Below are 22405 nucleotides of genomic sequence, written 5' to 3' on the forward strand. Positions count from 1 at the left end.
ACAAGGATAACTTTATTTACTTGGGAATAAATCAGCAGTGTGGAAATAATGCTGAACATAACCAATGCCGTTATAAGATAAAACACGATGTAACATTACCTGCCTGGACGGGCATTTCATTCTGCTAACATCTCACTACAGCAACATTAGCTGTTCTGTTTCAACAGTGTTAGGCTGAATAAATGTGGATGCAGGCTGAAATTCAAACCTGCTGCTCTGTCGGGAGATGCAGTGACTTAAACCAACGGAGAGTAAATGATACACGTAATTTGTTAAGATATAAATGGAGTTAAGTCTGCTAGCCGCTAGGCTAATTTACGCAATGTAAACATGCTTGGTAAATATTGTATCATTGTCCAAAGAATCGATATGGTATCGTATCGTGATGAAACCAGTGATTTACAACCCTAGTGTGAATGCTGCTTGCTGAATAGCTGATGTTACACTGCAGAACTGACTTTAAACATTGAATAATAGCATTCATGTATGAATGATGTGGAATATTGTGTGTGTGTGTGTGTGTGTGTGTGTGTGTGTCTGTGTGTCTGTGTGTCTGTGTGTGTCTGTGTGTCTGTGTCTGTGTCTGTGCGTGTGTGTCTTGCATGCTAATGGAAGAAGACCCCTAGGGGAAGGATGGTCAAGGCTTTTGCCAACCCAAACCACCTTACACACACACACACACACACACACACACACAGCCTGCTGAGGGCCTTCCAGTCCCATTTAATTTAATTATCTTTATATTTTCTGTTGATCAGAGAAAAAGAAACACAAATAAATTAATACTTAAATTTGGAGTGCTTTATTGCATAATTGTTCATGTTGTTTATTCAGTGTAAAGTTGCTGGTAACCAGTGTATAAAACCTTTAGTGTTGCTGCTGCCTCTTTTAACAGCTCACCTTATGGATACTTAAGGAGTGTCCTCTGTCTCTGCATGATGTCATTCATTGATTTTGTAGCTCAGGCCGTGGCCACTAATCTTCCAGAGTGATGCCTTTGTCGATCTAGTCATTAGGATTAATGTTTGAGTCTGTGAGTCTGTGATGTGTGGTGACTGATTGCTGCTTGATTTTCAGTGGGGGTAAAATACAGATACTGTAAATGCTTAGACAGCCTGGTAGTTGTTTGAACACAATATACTTTCACACTGTCAGTTTGGTACTTTTACTTTCCTCTTTCAACCGTGCTTTCATCTCTGACTCCCTTTTGTTCCCTTTGCATCATTTGTCAGCTTTTTTAAGATGTCACAGAGATGGTTATTTGTTACTAGGCACTGTGACATTGTGGCGTACCACTAATCCAAGAGTCTCTCCCAAACAAGAGTTTGAATCTTGTCCTGACTGTGACTGTAATGGTTTTCAGCTTAACGTGTGGTTCCTCTTCGCAGAAACGGCACTCTGTCTGGTTTGCACAAACTCTGGCATAACTGAGGAGCAGATCTGATTAATCGTGTGGCTTTGTGTTCTCTCTGCAGGGCTGGCATTGATGATGTGGAGACAGACGTGGTGGAGATTGAAGCAAAGCTCGACAAGGTATAAACAACACAAATTTATGTTATATCTATAGACTATGCTGCTCATTACAATGTCAGATTTGAGCGATATACACTGCATGTGTATGTTGCTTTAAGCTGGTGTTAAATTGTGGTTAAAACAAAAACATTTTGCACATTGTCAGAACACTTAAAGAGGATGTTCTGGGTTTGATTCACAGCAAATGAAAAATGAGACCAGATGTCGGATGTTGATGTCTATAAACAGTATTTTCTTTAGACAAACTAGAGCCCTTTGTGTGTGTGTGTGTGTGTGTGTGTGTCTGTCTGTCTGTCTGTCTGTTATGCTCTCTGTAATTGTGTTTTTTTTTTAATCTGCCTGTCTTTCTCCTGCTCTCTTATCTAAATGTCAAGGCTATTTAAACCAGGAAACACTGCAGACTTGAGTTATTACATTTAATAGGCTCATGCGCTGCCAAATAACACACATTTACACACACACACACACACGGGTTGGAGCTGGTGCACGATGAGCGCACAAAGCAAACACTGATTAATGTCACAGGGACAGGTTTATATTCTGTAGTATGAAAGCAGAGCAGGCCTCTGTTATCTGAGCATGTAATGTCTTTGTTTGTCCTTTTTAACCAGAGAAAATGCTACAAGCAATTTAACAGCAGCTCATCATAAATGCTGTTTGTGAGATATGAAATTAAGCTATTTAAGCTTGTTTACTGCCCACCGCTGTTGAGAAAAGATATTTTCAAGGTTCTAGTCCTCTGCAGTGCATTGTAGCTGGATTATTTTCTCAAAAGGGTGTCTTATTCAGTGGTATTGATGTTCACAGTCATGTAACTTCTCATAGCAGTCTGTTAGAGTGGTTGGTAAAAGGTGAAAGACGTGATATGGATTAGCTGCACTCACATTAAAAAAACACAATAAAAAATGATAGTATAATTAGTTAATGGCAAGCTGGACAATGGGAATGAATTTTTTACTTGCATCATTGTCAAATGTTATTACGTCAATGGCTTCAAGTATGTAAGAATAGCAAGAATTGATGGCTAACTGTCTCCAGGGAGTCTATGGGCTGAGATAATGCCTCTTAGATAAACTAATAGAGCTGCAGCTCAGAGAGCGTTTGGAGGATGAGATAGTGTAAATGTAGTTAAGTGGTGACCGCATCTTCTTTCTTCTTCTATCTCCCTTTTATTATTTGATTTGGTTTGTTTTGTAGGTTTTTTCTTTCTCCTGTGGACTCTCGTCATGATCGAAACAATTTCTACCTTCGCATCAATAATATGTTCAGATAAAGGTCACTTACAAACGTACTTAAGGTCCATCTTGTGCAGCCGGTAGATTGTAAAAACAGATTCACCTCTTTTGTAAAGTGACAAATTGGTTATTTAGATGATTGTGATTTTTTCTTGTTACTGCGGTCCATCTCGGGTTTATTAATAGGTCCACATTGTTGCAACCCCTATCTCTTAAATTAGCGAACCAACAGGCGACACTTTGACATTTCAAACAAATGTCCATGCCCCCACCCTGTCACACATAAAAGCACGCACACACATCCAGAGATTATTCTTGCCTCCAACAGGTCAGGACCCTGCAATGAACTTTGAGCTCCATTTGAACACCAGTAAAAGATGACCAGGGTCGGAGGAGGGGGTTTCCATCATAGTGATTTGTTCTGTTCAGCAGAGGTCCTCACGCTGCTCTGTTAGGTTGCTCTGAGGCTGCCTGAGGACGCTCTGGCAGCACTGAAGGCTCTTAGAGGAGAACCTTCATGTGATTGATGACAGCTGAACCTGCCTGCAGTGATGTTAACCGTTCTGACCGGCATTACAATGCTGCTCGTTGTAGTGCTTTCAGTCCTTGTTAGCGTACACTATCTATCAACTATCGCTGCTGTAGACTATTTAATAATTTGCCCCAAAATTTGAAATGCCCATCCCACACCTCATTGACCAGCAGGACCTTTGCATTACACTGTAACTGTTTCGGTCAATTAACAGGGCAATGTCTGTCATGTGGTACCAGATATGTCAGTTTGACTTCGAGTGGACCCCTGTGGTTCTTCCAGCCCATTTATCAACAAATCCTGACACACATACTGGGCCTCTAATGGCCGTGCTCAGACCCTGAGGGCTCTGTACAGCACATGATGAGATCAGACTGCCCCGTATCGGCCAATTTGTTGACAGATATGTTGTCAGACCAGCCTGGGAGCAACAGCAGGGCAAAAATCATGCTGCCTAGTCTTTTGGATTCATAACAGTGCCACTGATGTACACGTGAACGTATACTGTGTGATGCACATCAGATACCTACATCTATACAGTGTGCGTTTTGCAAATCATACATTTTAAGCTTGCAGCTCAGTTCAGCAATGCTCACATATACATTTCAACATTTATTTTTCAGTCATGCTGTCGCAGATCGTGCAGTTATCAGGCCTCACTCTCTAGTTTCTCATCTCTAGCCCGTCAGCTACCCAGAAAACCACACTCACATAGCGACAACCTTGGGAACTCCTGCACCAAATGAGATAATTAAAGGTTTACTGCTGCGCTCTCTTCTGAATAACCCCTCACCAACGCACACATGTTCTGATCCTGTTGTACACACAGCTGCATCAGTGCAGTGGTAATGACAGTGTACCACTCTGCAGCTTATCATATAACCCGTAAAGTGGGAAAGTGCAGCGGTTGCCAGTTCATGTGGTGTTTAAAAGAGTACATACCATCGCTGTGAACTGTCTGCACCTGGTAATATGTTATTATATATTAATATGTTTACAATTAGGTTTTTGCTCTCAAATGGCTGCGGTGACGCCCAAACCGCCCAAACCATTTTTATTTCTGCTTTATTCTTTATGTTTGATTTTTTTGTCATGCAAACGACATGGTTATAGGGAGACCAATGTCCGTCTGTTGGTCGGTCATCCACCACTTTAGTCCAGACTAAAATATCTCAACTGTTAGATGGATTCCTTTGTGAAGTTCATACTGACATTCATGGTCCCCAGAGGGCACCACTGACTTTGATACTTTCCATTTCCTCTAGTGCCAGCATGAGGTTGACATTTGTGGTTTCACATGAAATTTGTAAACAATTATTACATGGATTGTCATGAAATTTATATATATGTATATTCATGGTGCCCAGATGAATAATCCTACTAACTTTGATTATCCTCTGACTTTTCTTCTAGCGCAACCAGTAGTCAAAGTTGTATCCTAAATTTTGTGCAGATATTCATGGCTCCCATGGGACAAATCACACTGAATTTGAATGAGACTGAAACGTCTCAAAAACTATTGGATGGTAAAATTTGTCACAGACATTAATGTTCCCCTCAAGATGAGTTGTAATAAGTTTGATGATCCATTAAAGGGATACTTTGCCAATTTTCAACTAGCTTTGTTTCATAACAATGTGGGAAGTAAGTAAGTGTAAATGAACTGTGGTAAACTTCCCTTGATCTTACCAGCACCAAAGACCACCTTGCTCATCTCTAAGCTTAAATCCAATGGACGATGCAAATCAATTTCAGCATATTTGAGCTCGCTCTAGGGTTGCTCCTCAAGCTACAGATGTACTTCCTCATTTTTGTATGTCTGCCACCATGGCAACCAAGAGTATAGAAGCAGATCAAGACCCACCCCTCCCTCTTGCTCTTTCAAACTAAATAAAAACCATACTGCATTGCCTATTTCCTGTCTCAAATGTTTTAAGGAAGATATTTAAGCCTACCACGTCACTGTAATTAGAGATTGTTTGTTACCAGCTGGTCGCTATGTTGTTTCCTGTGGAAAAACAGCCAAGCTCGCATTATGTCACCCACCAGCAGGAGTGTTTATTGGCCTGGTGCAGTACAGTGCATTCTGGTAGTTGTAGGTCTTCTACCTCTTTAGCAAAAGCAGATATAACAGCCCTTTTCCTCTGTTTTCTATGGTCATATAACACCAATTTCAAAAGGATGTGTGTCTTTCTACTGCATAAACAGGCCAGTTAAATGAAAAGACCGTTTTTCCAGCAGTGAGATAGTTCTTTAACTTTTTACCATCATTTTTTTTTATCATCAGGTCATGTACAGTCTGTGTGCAGATTTGCAGATGATATTGATCTTAAAATAAACAATTAATAAACCTTGAAGTTTGCTAAATTATTAAATGTATTTCTTTAGCTTTGTTTTAAAGTAAAATTAACTTATATACAAGCTTTTCAGGGACAAAGAACATGCACAGAAATGACATCACATGACGTCATGCATTGCTTGTGTTTTTTCATTTACCTTTCTTAGTTGTAGATTTGCAGCAGCAGTGAATCTGCAAGCTTTTTCCTGCAGATGAGGCATTCTGGCATATTAAACAGTGATTTCAAGGTTTATTGCTTTATTTCCAATGAATGATTTATTGAAGTGTTGGAAATCTCAATTTCCTGCTCACTTTTGAGAGTTTACTATGGAGGGAGTTGTAAGTGAGTAAAGGGAGGGAATAATTGCAGACACAGCTGTTGTCAGAGTTTTAGGTCTGCTGTCATAATGATGGGAGATACAGAGATTACAAGGCCATGTGCCCCTGGTCATCTTATTCATTTGCTTATTTTGAATTTGCACTTCAATCATAATGCTTAGCAAATACTAAATTCTCATTTGGATAGCAGACACACCAGCTTCAGTAATGGCTGCACTGGCCTTGATTCAGACGTGAGGATTATTCTAAATTTGAGCATCCTCCTGGATTCTGCATGTGACCAACAGTTCTTTTGATTCACGTCATCACTGTAACTATTAATACCTTAGCATCACACTGTGTAAAACATGTGACTCTTTAAATAGACTGGTTTTGTTTTGAATTTAAAGTGAGCATTTTTATGTTTCTCCCTCCCCACTAGCTGGTGAAGCTGTGCAGTGGCATGATCGAGGCTGGCAGGGCCTACGTCAGCGCCAACAAGCTCTTTGTCAACGGCATCAAGGACCTGTCACAGCAGTGCAAGAAAGAGGAGACGATATCGGTGAGTGGAGGTCACTCTGTCCTTAAAACTGACCTTAAAATCTGTAAATTCACTGAGGAATGTGTGAGACTCAGAGTCTCAACAATCGACCACTCATCTATCTTTATGAGTGCATTCCTGTGATTCCCCACATGAATAATAACAGTAGAGCAGTATAAACAGTATTGTCCAGACATAGAGTCATCCAGCTGTTTTAAACATGACAGATGTGACCACATGCAGACAGGAGATGTTTATGCTGATAGTTTACATGGCTTGAAGCGGAGACATCTGAAACCTTCTTTATGGTTTTCTTTGAGGAAAACATTTGGACTCGATTTCCTGTTGGTACGGGTGTCGCCCTGGTAGCTTTGGGTGAAGCAGTACAGACATAATTGTTTTACAGTCAATAACCATTCAATGTTAGGCTTATTTTATACAAAAAACAGGTCTGGATCATGTTTTGTCGATAGTTTAGAGTGTTTTTAGGGATTTAATATTATTTTTGTTGTGAAGAAGAAGTTTATGTTCATATGGAAACCTGTGTGTTTACATTACGTGTGCATGTGTCGTCAACATTTCAGGAATGCCTTGAAAAGTGTGGAGAAAGCCTCCAGGAGATCGTCAACTACCACATGGTAGGACACACACACACACACATACACACACTAGTTTTAGCCACAGGCGAGAGGTCGAAGTAGAGTGTTGTTCCGACACGCCTAGGTCCTCTCGGCACGTTAACTTCTTTCAGACATCCAGTCCCTCTTGGGTCCAGTGTTGCACAACACACACACACACACACACACACACACTTACACTGAATTTAACTGTGACCTCACTCTGTGACGGTGAATCTGTTCACACAGGCCAGTCCACATGCGTGTTTCTGATTCAAACCACATGCTTCACCAGATGTGTACAGCAGCTTTAAGGCACAAACATTCACACTCATACACACACACATATACAGGTTTTATTCAAATGACTCTCTCCTCATGACTAAGTATGATTAAGAAATGTCCTTTTCTGGGAATCCCCGACAGGTTTGTGAGGAATGAAGGCAGTTCTATAGTTAAAGAGAGCAATTATGGCATGATAAATAGTTGAAAGTCATACACATTTACAGCGAGATGCTAAGGTGTCTTTTTGTCATGCTGTATAGTGGTATTTGCCTGTCCATGTCTGTGCATGATTGTATGTGTGTGAACAAAATGGGCAGAGAGAAAGGTAAAACTGGGATTTGTAACACTGACACAGGACGTGAGGGAGAGAGGGAAGTGAGCTGGAGAAAAGAGAAAGCTGTGGGAGGAAAGATGTGGAGACAGGAATGAGGAGAAAAGATTAGAAAAAGAGGCAGCTGCAGGACACAACAATCAAGTTTTCCTTCTCATACACATTTTTCATGAACCATTTTTAGTGGCAAGACTTCATTTTGGTCTCCTCACAAATTTCAGTTGAAGTTTAGAGTTAAAATTTTCTATGTTTGACATGAAGACTTAGAAGATCTATATCCTTCATATACAGCATGACTTAGATAATCAGGTTTTTTTAACCCTCTTATATTAATGCTGGTTGGAATCTGTTTTTTTTTTTGGTTGTTTTCGCTGATTATAAAAAGTTGCTATGTCCCATCTTTCTGCTTGACTGTGACTTCTACAGGCTGTTGTGCTGTGGGTTTATTTAAGGGCGCTTATCAGTAAATCTTCCCGTTTTCACCTCTGTATTGTGCTTTGACCTTGTCAGAGACTCTAACCCTCCCCTTGTTGCTTTTATAATTGCACTGCCTGCTGCTTCTGCTACATTATCTAAATACATTAATATGCAACAATATTTTGTCATGCTGCCTGTTGCACTCTGAAGGCCCTATTTAAATGATTTATAGTGCATAATCTAAAGTGCATAGCACAAGTGCATTTAGTGCATATTTAATGCACTTTGGCTAGTTAAACAGCTCATAATCTGCACGCAAAGTTAGACCCAAGGGGCAAAGGGGTTGTTTTCACTCCCTTTATTAATCATAGGTGTATTTCAGGCATAATATAAATTAAAACATTCAGAGTTTCATCTCCCATTCCTTTTAAAGGCCCAGATAAACCAAACCAACTTTAGAAAACTAGTGGCAACGAAAGATGATTGTTGCATCGCCTCACGTTGCCAGTGTGTCGGCCAAAAAGTTGCACATGAACACACCGCAAAGACTACAGCCAACTAGCATTTGTGATTGAAAAAGGGAAACCAGAAGACCACTAGTTAGCCAGTTAGCATATTAACAACACAATCTAATGTTGAAAGAACAGAGCATATTTATCGTGCACCAGTGAGCAATAAAACAATCCATCACAAAATGTTTCTGCTAAGGAGCTCAATGGCTAAAGAAAAATAATCTTACCTTATGTAACAAGTTTGTTTTGGTCTCACTCCCTCTTGACTTTAGCTACTTTCCTCACTTCTGAACTGCCAGTCAGAGTGATTTCATTCACTGACCGGCTCTGCCGGCTCTGAGCATGCTAAATCGGCCAAAACAAAGCTTCCAGAGGCAAACGAGGGCCAACGGTGCGGGACACACCACATTGACTAGGGCAACAGACACTCCCCAAAAGCCCAACATTGACCAACGGCAAACCGTCACCTTGGTGTGACAGGGCCTTAAAAGCCACATGCACACCTGGCACCCTGTTCTTTTTTTCCTACATTTTACATTAATGCCCCCACACTTCACTGACTCTGTTTCACTCCACCTAAGTCAAGCCTGTTTAACTCCCACTACCATTAAACAGCTTCTGGCCATGCTGATAAGCTACTTTCTGTGTTGTTTTTTTCCACCACCTGTTTCTTTTTCTCTGCTCATCCACCCCTACCACCTCTCCATCCATCCCCCCACTCACTTACCCTTCACCACAGGCGTCCCACTCCTCCTCTATAACACCCAGGAATTACACTAATAGCTCATCTGGCAGACAGTATGAATGAATGGATGGAGGGAGGGGAGGGAAAGACACAACGAAAGGAAATCTGTCTTTGTTCGACCACCCACTGATGCCTGTTTCTGCACCTTCTCTGCTCTTGTCAGACACAAAAGGAGCCATTCAAACAAGAAAATGAATCTCCTAGTAAATCACACAATAAGAAAATGTGTGTTCTTTTAAACATACAGAATTCCTACCCTTAAATTCAACAGACTCAAAATGACATCACAGTGGATTAGTGTGATATTGTAATGTACTCAGTTAAATTCAGGGCAAATTTCTCTCCTGTGGTGGAATTTTTCTTGCAAAATGAACACACCAGTTTGCATCTCTGCAGTTCTTGTGCAGAATAGATACAGGAGAGATGACTGATGGGACTTCTACAGCAGCAGCTGAGATGTTTGGGGAAAAGAGTGCTGGGAAATGGAGTGTAGACATGCTGTAGTTTGGGTTGGGTCACACCCAGGGCACCATAATCCAGAGCAGGTTTGGGTGGAACATTTGGATGAGTTTAAATGTGGATCCAAAATCAATCTGATGGAATTGATTTAAATGTTTTTTCTTGGATTTAATTCTTTTCTTTGGCACTGGCAGATAGGTTGTACCACCCTGGAAAGTACCAAACTTTCATTTTACACTGCACACACTGTCTTCATTACTTAGACACATTTAGCATCGTTATAGTGAAACCAACTGGGAATTTGTTAAAGAGCAGGGAGTGTCCATTGCTGTTGGCCATCTTTAATAAATGTGATAATAAAAAGCAACCCTCTGGGTGATGAAACAGGTGTTTTTAACATACTTACAAATACATAAAAGGGTAACACTTTCTGGAAATTACCGCTTCATTTAAACCCAAGTAAATATTTATATAGTTTTTATTATGATTGGAAAATTGATTCTTTTTTTGTGTTGAATTTTACATAGATAATGAATGAATGAATGAATGTTCAGTTTAAGGGGCTCTGTGCAAAATTCAGTGTATGAATAATCTGTATACATTTCTCAACATGAAGGGGGCTGAGCTAGAAGTTAGCAGCAAAAAATGCTAACACCATAAACAGCAGTAAACAACGACAAACGATGTTAACCAGGGGGAAACCGTAGCGTGGGCGCTAGGGGGACACCATCCTAACAGGGGCAGGGCAGTGCAAAGCTGCAGCGATGAGCTAGCCAGTAGGATACACACATGCATTAACATACACATGCGGCTGGACATTCTCATCAAAACAAACCACAGAGAAGCTTGGATTACAACACACACTGAGGGTGCATCATTTCATTCTCTGCTTAAGACGCCATTACTCCACTATATCTTTACATTGCAAGTAGTGTTTTGCTGCTATATTAATGCTCTGAATGTCACATACAGAACCTTTAATCTACTAACTAAAAGAATCTACATTATGCTATTTTAGCATTTAATTGTTATTCATTAGTTGAAGTGTACAAATTGAACAGTGTCTTTATTTATCTTACTTTACTTTTTGATTTGTGCCATGGTTCTTTAGGGGAAACATCCAAGGGTACAAACCTTTACCAATCATAGGGCATATTTTTGTCAGGTGTTGACATGAGTAATAGAGGATAGAAGAAATGGATCTTTGCTGATATAACCGTGGGGTTGCATGAGTTGTGAACTGTTAAATGTGAACTATATTATAACTTTGGCCTCCTTATATTGATAACATATTGCACGGCAAAGAATAGATAGGAATTTTAGAAAAGGAGTGTGGCAGCCTTCTAAAACGAAACATTTAAAGAGGAGCAGCAGGTGAGTTACATACTCCCACATTAAGTAGAGTGTACACCGGTGAAAATGAGTAAAGCAAGAGACAAGAGCACCAGCCTGTAAAGTTATCAGGCTCTGCAGAACATCATATGGATTGACACACACACACACACACACACACACACACACACACACACACACACTAAGCCTGTAATCCTCAGTGTGTATGTTTATTAACTAGAGATTGCTATAGAAAGTTTAATCCACAGGCTATCCACAGTGATTGTATACATACAGTTTGTGTATGTGGGTATGAAACAATCACAGTCTAATCCAAGGGCACTGGTGCATTTGTGTGTGTGTGTGTGTGTGTGTGTGTGTGTGTGTGTGTGTGTGTGTGTGTGTTGCGTGGGCATTGAAGCGTTCACTCAAGTATTCTCGCTGTCTCTGCACACAGATAAATCAGCGAGACATACATATTTCCTTAACAACGATGGATGGGCAGCCATTCTTTGTTCACTGTATTTGGAGTGTGGTCACAAATATAGAAATGGAAGAGAAATCCTCATCTTTGCTCACCATGCACAAGAAATAGCGGGAAAAACATAGGAGAGGAAGGGGAGGAGAGCTGAAGGAGCGTGAGATGAGGGAAAGAAGAAGTAGGAAGAGAAGAAGTGGTGGAAATCCCACAGTTAACAGGAAGCGTAATCTGGGATCCTTTAAGGCTAAAAATCTGTCGAGGCAGCAGCTGAGTGAGTGCACATGTGTGTATGTCCTCATCTGTGTTTCCTTTCCCCTCCTCTGCCTGTGGCATATTCTGGTACAGTGATGAAGTGAGAGGGCTCATGTTGCCATCTTGTGGTGGGATGTAGCACCTACAGGTCTGCAGAGTAAATCCAGACATCACACTTCTTCAGCCAGTTCTCTAACTGCGGTGCACTGACTGGAGCTCATGCTACAATATTAAATGCTCATGTTTCACACCTGTGTTATCTACTCTATGCACAGATATTGTTTGACCAGGCTCAGAGGTCCATCAAGCAGCAGCTTCACACCTTCATTAAAGAGTAAGTGTGTTATCACAATATAGCTTCCTGATGCTGTTATGAAGAAAGATGTAAAACATGTTTGGATTTAGACATAATGAGTAAAGACCATTGCAGTGATGAAAATGAACATCTTAGGCATTAAATGACAGTTTTGGCCTGTAATAACACGAATCATGAATTTCCTGCAAACACACCCATCTGCTCTTGTGATATGGCACAGACATAAACTTTCTGTTTCTCTTTTACTGCACCTCCCTCAGGGATGTCCGTAAATTCAAGGACACTAAGAAGCAGTTTGACCGGGTGCGTGAGGACATGGAGCTGGCCCAGGTGAAAAACGCCCAGGCACCCAGGAACAAGGTGCACGAGGCTGAAGAGGCCACACAGGCTCTCATCCTCAGCCGCAAAGCCTTCAGGCACTTGGCACTGGACTATGTACTACAGGTAAAACACACATACACACACACACACAAACTCCAGACTGTATTACCAGTGTTGTCCAGTAGGTGGCGCTAGCACTCAACAGCTGCTTATCCCATTTAGACACACACACTCTCAGTGCTCTTTGTTGCATAAAAAAAGGAGACACTTGCAACTGTGGTTTTGAAAAATAACTAAATTTAGACAGCTTATGTTCTATATTTTGCTTCTGTTTCAGATTAATGTGCTTCAAGCCAAGAAGAAGTTTGAAATCCTGGATGCCGTGAGTAGCCCAAATATATCAGCTCTAAATTTCTGACTGGCATTATTATTTATGTTTTGAATATGTGTGTTAAACATGTACATGTGGAGTCCCTGTGGTGTGAGAAGCATTAGTAACACAGCTACATTACAGCCATCATTGTGTCTGTGTGTCTCCTGCAGATGCTGTCCTTCATGCGCGCCCAGTACACTCTGTTCCAGCAAGGTTTTAACATCTTGGATGAGATTGACCCCTACATGAAAAAGCTGGCTGCACAGGTAAAATGAAACTAATGAATTAAAATCTCAGACAGGATGGAAATACATGTGCACTGTGACATTACTTTTGTGTTTGTATTTGCATCCCCTTATTAACATTGATCAGCATGGTCTGGTTTTCATTCTCGATTTAACTGTTCAGGTCTTGTCTGTGGTAGTGGAGTGTTAGATTTTTGTTTTATTAAATGCGTATGATGTCTCACAGCAGAAACTGTGACTTGATGTTGCATTTATATTTTAGGTTTTGGTTGTTTATTGAGGTTTGTTTAGTCACAGAAAAATAAAAATGTCTATATCTTAGGACTGTCCCCATCTATCTAGTCATTTAGAAACATTTAGGTCTTGAATGTACAGAAATACAGTAAATATATTTGTTATTTTAAGACTGCAATATAATAATTACAAGGTAACACTGAAGACAATGTCATGGTGACGAGGTTGATTAACAGTTTTAATGTGTCAGAATGTATGTCTGTGTGTTTCATGGACTCTTTCACTGATTCTGCTGTTATATGTTCCATGCAGCTGGATCAGCTGGTCATCGACTCTGCAATGGAGAAGAGAGAGCTGGAGCACAAACACGCCCTCATCCAGCAGAGAGTGAGACAACAACACAACTTTCAACTTCTTGCACACACTGCCTTAAAGGGACAGTTCACCCCCAAAATCAAAAATACATATTTTTCCTCTGACCTGTAGTGCTATAAATCAATCTAGATTGTTTTTGTGTGAGCTGCTGAGGGTTGGAGATATCGGCCATAGATGTATTTGCCTTCTCTCGACTATAATGAAACTCGATTGCACTGGGCTTGAATACATGAAAAACTCAACAACAACTTTTCTCTCCCAGTGAGTCAAAATAATCCACATACCTTGTTGTGAACAGTTTCATATAGGAACTAATTTCTTTGTACCGGACTACACCCATCACCCGTATTACAGTGCAGAAGGAAGCGTGTAGCATGCTGTTAAGTTTTTCAAGTGTGCTTTTTTGGCTCTTTGAGCACCACAAGGAAAGTGCATCTAGTTTCATTATATTGGAGAGAAGGCAGACATGTCTATGGCCCATATCTCTAACACTCACTATAAACTCAGCTCACACCAAAACTATCTAGACTGATAGATAGCACTACAGGTAAGAGGAGAAATATGTATTTTTGATTTTTGGGTGAACTGTCCCTTTAAAACTTTGTACATTTTGTAGTTTTGATGAATGCATTACAAAAAACTAGAGCAAGAATTCATTAATTTGCAAAACCCGTCGACAAGAATTTGTCGAGCTACAGCAAGTTTTTGTTCTTCTGCATTTATTCTTTTCAAAACCAGGTTAATGTAGAGTCTCTCAATACTGGACATGATTAATGCTTACATGTATAAACTCTGCTGACCTTGCCTCGAATCACAGGTTGTCCTTTTATAGTCACTGAATATCAGTTTGTTGTTTTTTATAAAATGTAATGTTTGTAGTATTATACGACTAGGTGTCACAGTGATGTTTTTATGATTGTTATGCTTCCAAAGAGGTTGCTGAACTGGATTTTTCTCACAAAAGTCCTATCAACATTTTTCACCCTCACTTAGTGTGATGGCTTCCTCCTGATTCAGTAGAAGAAGCTCAACAAAAAAGATGGAGTTATAAAACATATTTATCTCTGTCAGTCTGGAATCTAAAATGGTTCTTGTCACAACAAACACATATCTTGTGTTAGCATCAGATGCCTTGAATGTTTGAGACAAAAAGCTTTCCGTGGAAGTGTTGAATTATTTTTACTCTGTCGGTTGCGTGACTTGAGCTGCTGTCTATTCCTTTTTCTTTATTTTTTTTTACCACAGAGGCACAAACAAGCTTTAATTAGAACAAGTTCATGAGTGAATGTAGCTTTTTTTTCTTCTTTCAAATTAAGAGTTTCAAGTTGGAAAGCAGCTCCCACAAATTTTTATTTTATGGCTCCCTCGGCTGAATGAAAACAATCCTTTCAAACCCTCACCCTGCTCAACAGTCAGTCATGCACAGATGCACAAAAATTCTTCCATCTGTTACCTGAAGAGATGCCAAAAACATGGCTGTTTTTCTGCCGAACTTGGCCCTTCCCTCTGATTGATTTAGTTGCCAAATGGAGGCATCCTGCCAGACACAGTACGCAGCTCTGTGCCTGACCTAGTGGCCTTACTGCATCACTTCCTCCTCACTGAGTGATGCTTATTGACTTTAATTTGATCATTTTATACTTACACAACAAGGTGAACATGCCTCATGTCTAGCTAAAAATGACTCTGTCTCTAACGGGATGAAGAAGAACTACTTCCTGTGTGTTTTAGGAGAGGACTCTGAACTAATAGCTAATCACTACTTATGTACAAAGACCGTCTGGATTACACACAACAGTCTAACATATTTGGCTTCATGTAGGGAATTCAAGCAGTGGTGATCTTGCATTAACACCTTTTATCTCTCTTTATCTCACCTCACCTGCCTCCTGCCTGACCACGTTCTTCCTCCAGACACTGATGCAGGTGAGTTCATATTTTTCTGAACCCTAATGTGGTGACTTGACTTGACACTGAGGGGCTGCTACACTAATAACTGCCCTATTAACGTGTCGCCTTTGTGTAGCATGTCGGAGGAATATTTGTGCATCATCAGGCCCATACACAATTTAGACGGCAATCTGCACACACTTGTATGCAATAAAAATTTGCATGTTAACACAGAAATGGCACAGTGCCACACTACACATGACGGTTAAAAACCTGTGTGCTTCTCCTGGTAAACAACATTCTCTGCATGCTTACTTTCACATAACTCCACCTACCACCTACTGTGCAAAGAGGGAGCTACCCAGGGGCGTAAATATAAGACAGTGCAGGCAGAGTGATTGCACTGGGGCCCGTGGGGTGGAGTTGGGACCCTTGCAAATGATTCAGACTGCCACCTCAGAACTACACCTGTGAACCTGTGTTCAAAGAAGAACTCACATTAAATTTAAAATGGTGCCATTTGCTATAGGCTACATGCCCTAAAAAGTGCATACCCATCTCTGTCATGATTTTATGTAAAAGAACTATAAAACTATAAAAAACAATTCAATTAAATGAATCATTTCTTATATTCTTTGAAATTTTTGTCATATACAGGTATTGCGATTGGTGGGTAACTTATGTTGATGATGGTAGTTTCTATTTGAGTATGTTACAAGATGATACAATCCAGTAGCTAGTTTAGATGCAAAATCTGTCAGGACTGACAAGCTGAGCACATCTGCAACTCCAGCGTACAGTCATGCCTGTTAAACATAAAAGCAGCAGTAAGAAAGAACAAGAGAGAGACGAACAGGAGGCAAACGTAGCAGAGCTCCCTAAATTAGATTCCTTTGTCTTTTTTTTTTTTTATGAACAGTTGCCAGTGTTGTGTACGCCTTATAATTAATAACTAGCATGCACTTGGGCGCGACACAATAGTGTGCACTTGAGCCCGTGGTAATTACTTTATGCCAGTGGAACTACCATAGGTGAACTCATACTACTGCATGTACAGACACATACTAATGAACACAACATGAAAACAGCTGGTCCATGACCTGCACATTACATGCTCTGCACTGCAATGCAAAACATTCAAATATGAAAATACTGTCAGGTTTTGAATTGTGTAACATTCCAGGAGCAGTGACGCCCGCAGAAATGGCTGGGCCCCTGAAAAGGTTGAGTAAATGGGCCCTCCCCATTTCTGTTTTATTCATATAAACACATGCACATTTCTCTGGTCCTGTGTTCAGGTGCCTGCAGTTTTTTTTTGTTTTTTTTTTCTAGCAGTTGCTGGTTTTCTACATGAAACAGGCTACATTAAGCATAACAATAAATATAATGTATATTTTTGTTTTAAACCTCCACCCCAAGCAGATGGACCCCAGAAAGAAGCCTGCTTTTCCCCCCTTATGGCTGACTGTGTTTTAGGACATCTGGCCTGGGTTGTTTACCTGGCCTATGTTGGCAGTAATGTTGGGTTTCTTTTAAGAGGATTGGATTTTCAGATGTTGTCCATGAAATTAGTATCTGAGCTCGGTTGTTTACAGAGATCACAATATATGCAAACATGCAGCAGTCTTGGTTCTTTAGCAGTGTAGAACGAATTGAGTGACTGTTGTATTAAGAGCAGTTTTATGATTTATGATCATGACATGCAGGTATCAAGAGGCCGTTTGAAGCTGTAGTGCAGACAGTATGTGTGTGTGTGTGTGTGTGTGTGTGTGTATGAAGCAATCCCTTCCTCTGTTATAGCATGAATGTGTGTGTGTGCAGGGGTGGTATGTTGCCTGGAAGCATCAAAACATTGTCCGTGAATGCTGCTTTGTGCTGTTGTGTATCTATATGCTTCCACTGTATTTCCGTGTGTATCCGCGGGTTGTGTGTTCACGAGGCACTATCAACATGTTTGTGCACGGTGGTCAGATGCTTTTGTTTGGGTTTGTTTTCCATTGAGTAACCTCGTGTGTGTCTGTTGACCTCACTGAAACTCGTGTGTTTCATCACGTCATGATCTCGGCTCCCCGGACATTGCCACTTTTTCCCACCCTGCCTACGATATCCATCCGAGGGACTTTCATGGTACAAACCCTGCAAGCGTATATTTGTCTCTCGTTTGATGTCTTTGTTCTCTTGGTCTAGATCTCTCAGCTTCCTCCTTCATTTTTCTGTTTTTCTCCATCCTTTACATGCACACGTCCATGAAGGCAAACACACACATTCCTTTGTTTCTCAGAAATGCACATACAAACACACTCTTTGAAGAGTACAGCTCTCCCAGATATCCTACTGCTATTTTGTGCTGTTCCAATTTGCTTCATCTGAAGAATTAACCCCGAGGATTTGTCAACATGTCAGCAAGCCTGTGAAGAAGATAGAATTGTCAAAGTAGAAGCTTAAAAATAGTTTCCTAGCTGTGACGTGTGCTCAAGCAATATTTTCCATTACTGTCTGTTTTGTTCTCTCTGAAACTGAATCGATTGTAGATTTTCTTAATCGTATTTTAAGTTGCAGTAGTTCTTGTGATGGATGACATTTTTATCTCCTCTACTTTCTGTCTAGACTTTTAAATCCCCTTCTGTTCTTTCCTCCTGATCTCATTTAATGCTGATCAATTAATCAATATATCACACTCCGGCATGCAGTGTGTCTGTTTTACAGTACAATTGCAACTATACAGTCAGGAATAATCCAGGCAGGGCAGGACATAGGACATTCAGTGCCCTGGACAAGTTCTCCATCCAAGAGCTAATAAGAAATCAACACAAATAAAAAACTTAGTCAGCAAATAATAATAATAAATATACAATAAATGAATAAATGCACATTTGCATTTAAGTGAAAATATCTTACACATGTTAATGATCAAAATATAATTTGCAAAATAAATAAATAGTCACATCTGACTGTGACAATCACTCACTGATGAACACCTTACAGATGCAGTTGCTAACTTCTGTGAAAATAACTTTGTGGCATATTTGCTAAAGCCGTCACTATATTTTCAAAGAAGTACATAAGACAGATAGTCTGTAAAAAAAAATCATGTCCCTCTTCCTCTTCCTGCTGCTTCTAATGGCATTGGCAAGAATCAGACCATGGTGCACTGAAAACAACCAGTCAGAGCCAAAGAGTTCCTCATACAGCTGTCAATCACATCAATCACTGCTTGTGAAACGAAGCCAAACTAGGCACTCATTCACTCATTCATTTTCCATAACCACTTATCCTGTTAGGGGTCACGTTTGGGATGCAGTCTATCCCAGCTGACAATGGGCGAGAGGGAGGGTACACCCTGGACAGGTCGCCAGACTATCACAGGACTGACACATAGAGACATAGAACCATTCACACTCACATTCACAGCTATGGCCAATTTAGAGTCACCAGTTAACCTGCATGTCTTTGGACTGTGGGAGGAAGCCGGAGTACCTGGAGAAACTTGGGGAAAACAAGATACCCCCACTACAGGCTGACCGTTATGCTTTGTGTGGAGATTTTACTGTAGCACTTCACATTTTCTGTGCATTTCTTAAAGTAAATGGTGCTTATTATATTAGAAATTAGATATTTAAATATTTAAAACGAACCATAATGCCCCACATATTAAGTTATATTTGGTGTGGTCAAATCCAAACCCTTGTTTCAGTCAGTACATGAATAGAAATGTTCTTTGAATCTAATGAAATGAGCATGCAGAGGCAGCAGTAATATGATCTGATCACAGCTGGCTCTGATGTTGTGCACGATGCCAACCTCAACCCACTTCCTCCTGCGTGCACTGCCAGCTCCAGCCAAAGTCAACAGATGGCTTTATGGCACGCAGTAGTTGGTTGAATGAAAGACAAAGAGTCGAGGACAGATAAAGAGAGAAGAACGATGAAACAAAGGAAGAGATCAGCTTTAGATCCAAACAGGGATGAAAGAGAATAAGATGGCAGAGGGTATCTCTGTAGTGACTTCTGAATTATAACTGTCTTTGATGTAAAGAAATTAAAGTTAGTTATCTCTATTCAGTGTAAGATTTGGGATTTTTGGAAATTACATGAGCAGATTGAAGCTTCTGATTAATAGCCACGTTGTTTGTTACTTAAATGAACTTTGTTTTAAAGTGTTTTTAGTTGATGACACAAAAAGTCTCACTTTAGCTCCTTCCATTGCCTCTTTTTATGCATTTTGCAAATGGTTGTCACAATTCAGAATGGAGGTCGAACATCTTCATCTTTTAATATTACAAATTCCACTGACTAAACACCATGCTGATGACTCTCTGTGGAAATGCTGAGTCATCAGCATGGTGATGATGTGAAACCAGGCCCACAGATCTAGGCTGGACGATTATTTGAGCCAATCAGTGATGATGCATTAGAAAGTCAGACAGAAAGATATTCTTACATTGTAATTAAATCCGTAAAAAAAATCACTAAAAAGCCTGAGGAAAGAAAGAGAAGGGAAAAAGCAGGCAGCATCAAACGATCAAGGAGAAAACGTTGCCATGATCCACTTCAGATTTTCTCCCCTTCTTTTTTTAAAGCTGCCCCTGTAGTATGCAAATGCAGTGGTGCAGGAGGCAAAGCCAGGAGACAGCAGCGTTTGTGAATTATAGATGGTACACATCCTTTATTAATAGACCATTAAGTAACTGCAGTAGTCATACTTAGACGAGAATAAGATCCAGCTTCATTATGAATATAGTTGGATGTCACTTAGGGCAAAGTTGTTTTTCAGGGGAGGATGATGGATAACAGAGAGATGAAGAGGGATGTGATATGTAAACACTAAAGCTATAGATTAGAAAAACTGAAACATGATGACATCCATGAAATTCTCCTGAACGTGAAGCTGATCTTTGCAGATGTGAGGAGTTATTTTAATCATCCCATCTCTGTCCTTTCACTTCTCTCCCTCTCTTTTTTGTGTTGCTCTTTACCTCACGCCTTTACTTTCACTGTTTTTGGTAAATCTGCCTCGACTGCTACCTCCCCCTCTTTATATCTCACATGCTCCCCCCTTTCTCCTCTCTCCATTCTTTCACAGCACTCTTTTATGTGTGCAGGACTTCATTGTGGCTCCCAGGGGGATTGTCGCCTCAGTTCTCTCCTCCTCCATTGTTATAGCATTTGGCTGTACAACTTTTTAAGTCAGAGGGAGGTAAACAGAGAGAGAGGGACAAAAACATCCACAAAACTATGCAAGTGTTGTTGAAAACTGGAGTGAGAGGGAGATTAAATATTTTATAAACCAAAGTGTTTAGACGTTATGATGCAGTTTATCACTTTGTGTCAGTTCAAGTGATCCAACCAAACCAGTTATAGCATGCATGTATACATATGTGTATGAGTTTTTTTATAGTATTGAATAAGGGCTGTGAATACATTTGTGTTAAAACATGGCAGCTGTAGGCACATTCCTGTGGTCTAGACGTCCAAACATACCATCACAATATCCCCAGTTCAGTTTGGTGCATGTCATCTCCCTTGGTCTTCCCCTCATGTACTGTCAAATGAGTGGTCAGATATATTCTGAAGAATGTACTCCCAATCAGTTCAATTCAAGGTGGTACACAGACGTCATCTGTCTAAAGAATCTCAAAGATGTGCCTCTCAGTTGATGATTCCTGTAATATATGTAGTTCACCTGCAACACTAGCTCATATGCTCTCCATTTTTAAGACCTTTCCAAAATACACAGAGGAACAATTGATCCAAATCCTCTTACAGCCATTTTTGGTTGTCAGTGTGAGGACAATCCTCTCCCTAAGGTACGGTCAAATTGCCTTGCTTACTGTTCATTTTCAAAATATTCTATAGAATTTTACTCTAAATGGCAGGCGGGTGTGCACATCCACACTGTGTCTATTACTGTTTATTTATTATGGGGGCACATAATTATCTTACCTTATTACCTGTACTTTTGTATATAGCCTATGTTTTCTTAAATGTGAAAACCAGTAAACAAAGTGGGAAAACTTATAGGAAAAAAATCTAAATGCATTGCATGATTTAACAGCTGTGTTTAGTATGATGTTCACCCAGTGGACAAACTAACATACACATCTTGACATACAGTACAGGCCAAAAGTTTGGACACACCTTCTCATTCAATGCGTCTTCTTTATTTTCATGACTATTTACATTGTAGATTCTCACTGAAGGCATCAAAACTATGAATGAACACATGTGGAGTTATGTACTTAACAAAAAAAGGTGAAATAACTGAAAACATGTTTTATATTCTAGTTTCTTCAAAATAGCCACCCTTTGCTCTGATTACTGCTTTGCACACTCTTGGCATTCTCTCCATGAGCTTCAAGAAGTAGTCACCTGAAATGGTTTCCACTTCACAGGTGTGCCTTATCAGGGTTAATTCTTGCTTTATCAATGGGGTTGGGACCATCAGTTGTGTTGTGCAGAAGTCAGGTTAATACACAGCCGACAGCCCTATTGGACAACTGTTAAAATTCATATTATGGCAAAAACCAATCAGCTAACTAAAGAAAAACCAGTGGCCATCATTACTTTAAGAAATGAAGGTCAGTCAGTCCGGAAAATTGGAAAAACTTTAAATGTGTCCCCAAGTGGAGTCGCAAAAACCATCAAGCGCTACAACGAAACTGGCACACATGAGGACCGACCCAGGAAAGGAAGACCAAGAGTCACCTCTGCTTCTGAGGATAAG

At 40.2% G+C, this 22405-nt stretch overlaps 1 protein-coding gene across 1 annotated transcript in view; it reads left to right on the forward strand.

The window, feature by feature from the left end:
- The window catches only part of LOC117257119 (arf-GAP with coiled-coil, ANK repeat and PH domain-containing protein 3-like), a 74100-nt gene that overhangs the window by 34525 nt on the left and 17170 nt on the right, over nucleotides 1-22405 (forward strand). The window contains exons 2-10 of the mRNA XM_078166460.1: nucleotides 1476-1533; nucleotides 6399-6518; nucleotides 7082-7135; nucleotides 12204-12262; nucleotides 12505-12688; nucleotides 12903-12947; nucleotides 13109-13204; nucleotides 13730-13804; nucleotides 15707-15718. Coding sequence (XP_078022586.1) covers nucleotides 1476-1533; nucleotides 6399-6518; nucleotides 7082-7135; nucleotides 12204-12262; nucleotides 12505-12688; nucleotides 12903-12947; nucleotides 13109-13204; nucleotides 13730-13804; nucleotides 15707-15718 — 703 coding nt within the window. The remainder of the gene's footprint in view (nucleotides 1-1475; nucleotides 1534-6398; nucleotides 6519-7081; nucleotides 7136-12203; nucleotides 12263-12504; nucleotides 12689-12902; nucleotides 12948-13108; nucleotides 13205-13729; nucleotides 13805-15706; nucleotides 15719-22405) is intronic.

This window comes from Epinephelus lanceolatus, chromosome 1 (assembly GCF_041903045.1).
Source record: "Epinephelus lanceolatus isolate andai-2023 chromosome 1, ASM4190304v1, whole genome shotgun sequence".
Taxonomy (NCBI): domain Eukaryota; kingdom Metazoa; phylum Chordata; class Actinopteri; order Perciformes; family Serranidae; genus Epinephelus; species Epinephelus lanceolatus.